At 39.4% G+C, this 2167-nt stretch overlaps 1 protein-coding gene across 1 annotated transcript; it reads left to right on the forward strand.

Annotated features, from left to right (window-relative positions):
- The first annotated feature begins 306 nt into the window (after positions 1-306).
- On the forward strand, positions 307-633 carry LOC142163875 (uncharacterized). Its single transcript, XM_075221026.1, has one exon. The coding sequence runs from the start codon at positions 307-309 to the stop codon at positions 631-633; it is 327 nt and encodes a 108-aa protein (XP_075077127.1).
- Positions 634-2167: the final 1534 nt, after the last annotated feature.

The following is a 2167-nucleotide window of genomic DNA, read 5'->3' on the forward strand; positions in this document are numbered from 1 at the left end:
GGTGAAGCTTGATTCATAAGTCATCCCCAAGAGAGATAGTTTCAAATACCTTGGGTCTGTTATTCAGGGAAACAGAGAGATTGACGAGGATGTTATACATCGTGTTGGAGCGGGGTGGATGAAATAGAGGCTTGTGTCTGGTGTTTTGTGTGATAGGAATGTGCCACTGAGACGTTAAGGCAAGATCTACAAAGTTGTAGTTAGGCCGACTATGTTGTATGGAGTCCAGAAGATGAAAGTAGCAGAGATGTGCCACCGAGACATAAGGGCAAGAAAACTCACATCCGCAAGATGAAAGTAGCAGAGATGACGTTGATGAGATGGATGTGTGGTCTTACCAGGAAGGACCGAATTAGGAATGAAGTTATTAGGGACAAGGTGGATGTGGCCCCTGTGGAAGACAAGTTACAGGAGTCTAGGCTGAGATGGTTCGGGCATGTGAAGAGGAGAGATACCGATTCCCTAGTGAGGAGATGCGAGAGGTTGACCATAGAAGGTCAGAGGAGAGGTAGAGAGAGGTCTAAGAAGTATTGGGGAGAGGTGATTAGGCAGGACATGATACTACTTCAGCTTACCAAGGACATGACCCTCGATAGAGAGGTTTGGCGGTCGAGGATTAGGGTTGTGGGTTGACAGGTAGTCGAGAGTCTCTTCTAGTCGTACTAGTAGTATTAGTATTAGTCTTGTATTCTCCTGTTCCAATTTCCTTGTTGATTAGACGATGTGGCATTATTGCCGGTAGTTTTCTCACTTCTCTTATAGCTTCGTATTTTTAGTTTCTTTGCTATTACATGATGTGCTATTTGTTCTGCTATCTTATTTCCTTTACATTGATATTGTTTCTTTATTGTGTCCTTTTCACTATTCTTGAGCCGAAGCTCTATCAAAAATAATCTCTCTTCCTTCTTAAGGTAGAGGTAAGGTCTGCATACACATTACCCTCCCCAGACCCTACGTGTGGGATTGCACTGGGTTTGTTATTGTTGTTGTTATCGTATAGCTTCTAAACCTTCCAACCCTCTTGGTACTTGCAGTTCATGATCTTAAATATTTATAACCTCCAAGGTAACACGATTAACTTACTTTATATACTTTCAAAGAGGATCTCATTTTCGATCTTACATTAATTGACTTACGACGTACTTTTACGTATGAAAACATGGGTTGTAATACCATTCCCTCCTTTGGAAAATTCGTCCTCGAATGTTGGCTGATGCGCTTATCAGTCTCTTAACCTACACCTCTTATGAATACTTTAATACTGTCTTTTCCATCTAGGCAACTGTTCTATCAATAAATCCAAAGGCCAGGGCATTCCCACCTTTAGGCCTCTTTCTCACACCATGACTTGTGATCAGAATTCTTCCAATCTTGTAACTGTTGCTACCTTTTGTCATGTAGTCTGTACGACTCTGTCCTTGTACGCACACCTATGCCACTATTCTCTCCCATTTCCTCCAGCTTTTAGCCAATCTCTAGGCCTCACTTTATGAACATATATAGAACTATGACAAGTTGTTCCTATGGGAATCTACCAGTATACTAAAGTTCTTCTCTTGGTACTTTGTCGAACTTACGGCGATTTCTATATTCTGTTTCACAATGTTGGTTATTTATCCTTATGTCTTTACTGCATCTAGGTAGATCATACTATACCATAACACTTACTTCGGTTTATTATTATCGAGGTATTCTACCCAACTCCAGGTTACTCTCTTGCTGTTTATCCTATATGTATAAATCTAAGTCCTTTAATACTTCCTCATTACTGTTCATGTTATGAATGACAACCTAATCTCATCTGATACGTTAGAACTTTTATCTATCTGTTGTTGATTCACCTTAATGTTGATCTATAATCTACCACTGATAACTTGAAACTTCTTATGTAATACATTGTCACTAGGGCTCACATCTCATCGGGAACATCTGAAGTTATTTGTCTGGTTCACGTAGGGACAATACTATACCTAAATAACCGTATTTCATAGTATCTCAACGTGATTTATCTTATGCGGGGTATTCTAATCCCATGTAATTCAAAAAATCCTTTCTCATTGAATCATTACTTCAATCGAAGGCTATATTCCTAAACATCATCCTCTTATTATTTATCACACTTACACTCTTATTCTACCACCATGGAAACATTCCATCTCTTCTAAAT

Source organism: Nicotiana tabacum, chromosome 9 (genome assembly GCF_000715075.1).
Source record: "Nicotiana tabacum cultivar K326 chromosome 9, ASM71507v2, whole genome shotgun sequence".
NCBI classification, from domain to species: Eukaryota; Viridiplantae; Streptophyta; class Magnoliopsida; order Solanales; family Solanaceae; genus Nicotiana; species Nicotiana tabacum.

Bases quoted from the DNA above. Each gene is read 5' to 3' on its own strand.
- LOC142163875 (XM_075221026.1), top strand. From the start codon at position 307: ATGACGTTGATGAGATGGATGTGTGGTCTTACCAGGAAGGACCGAATT.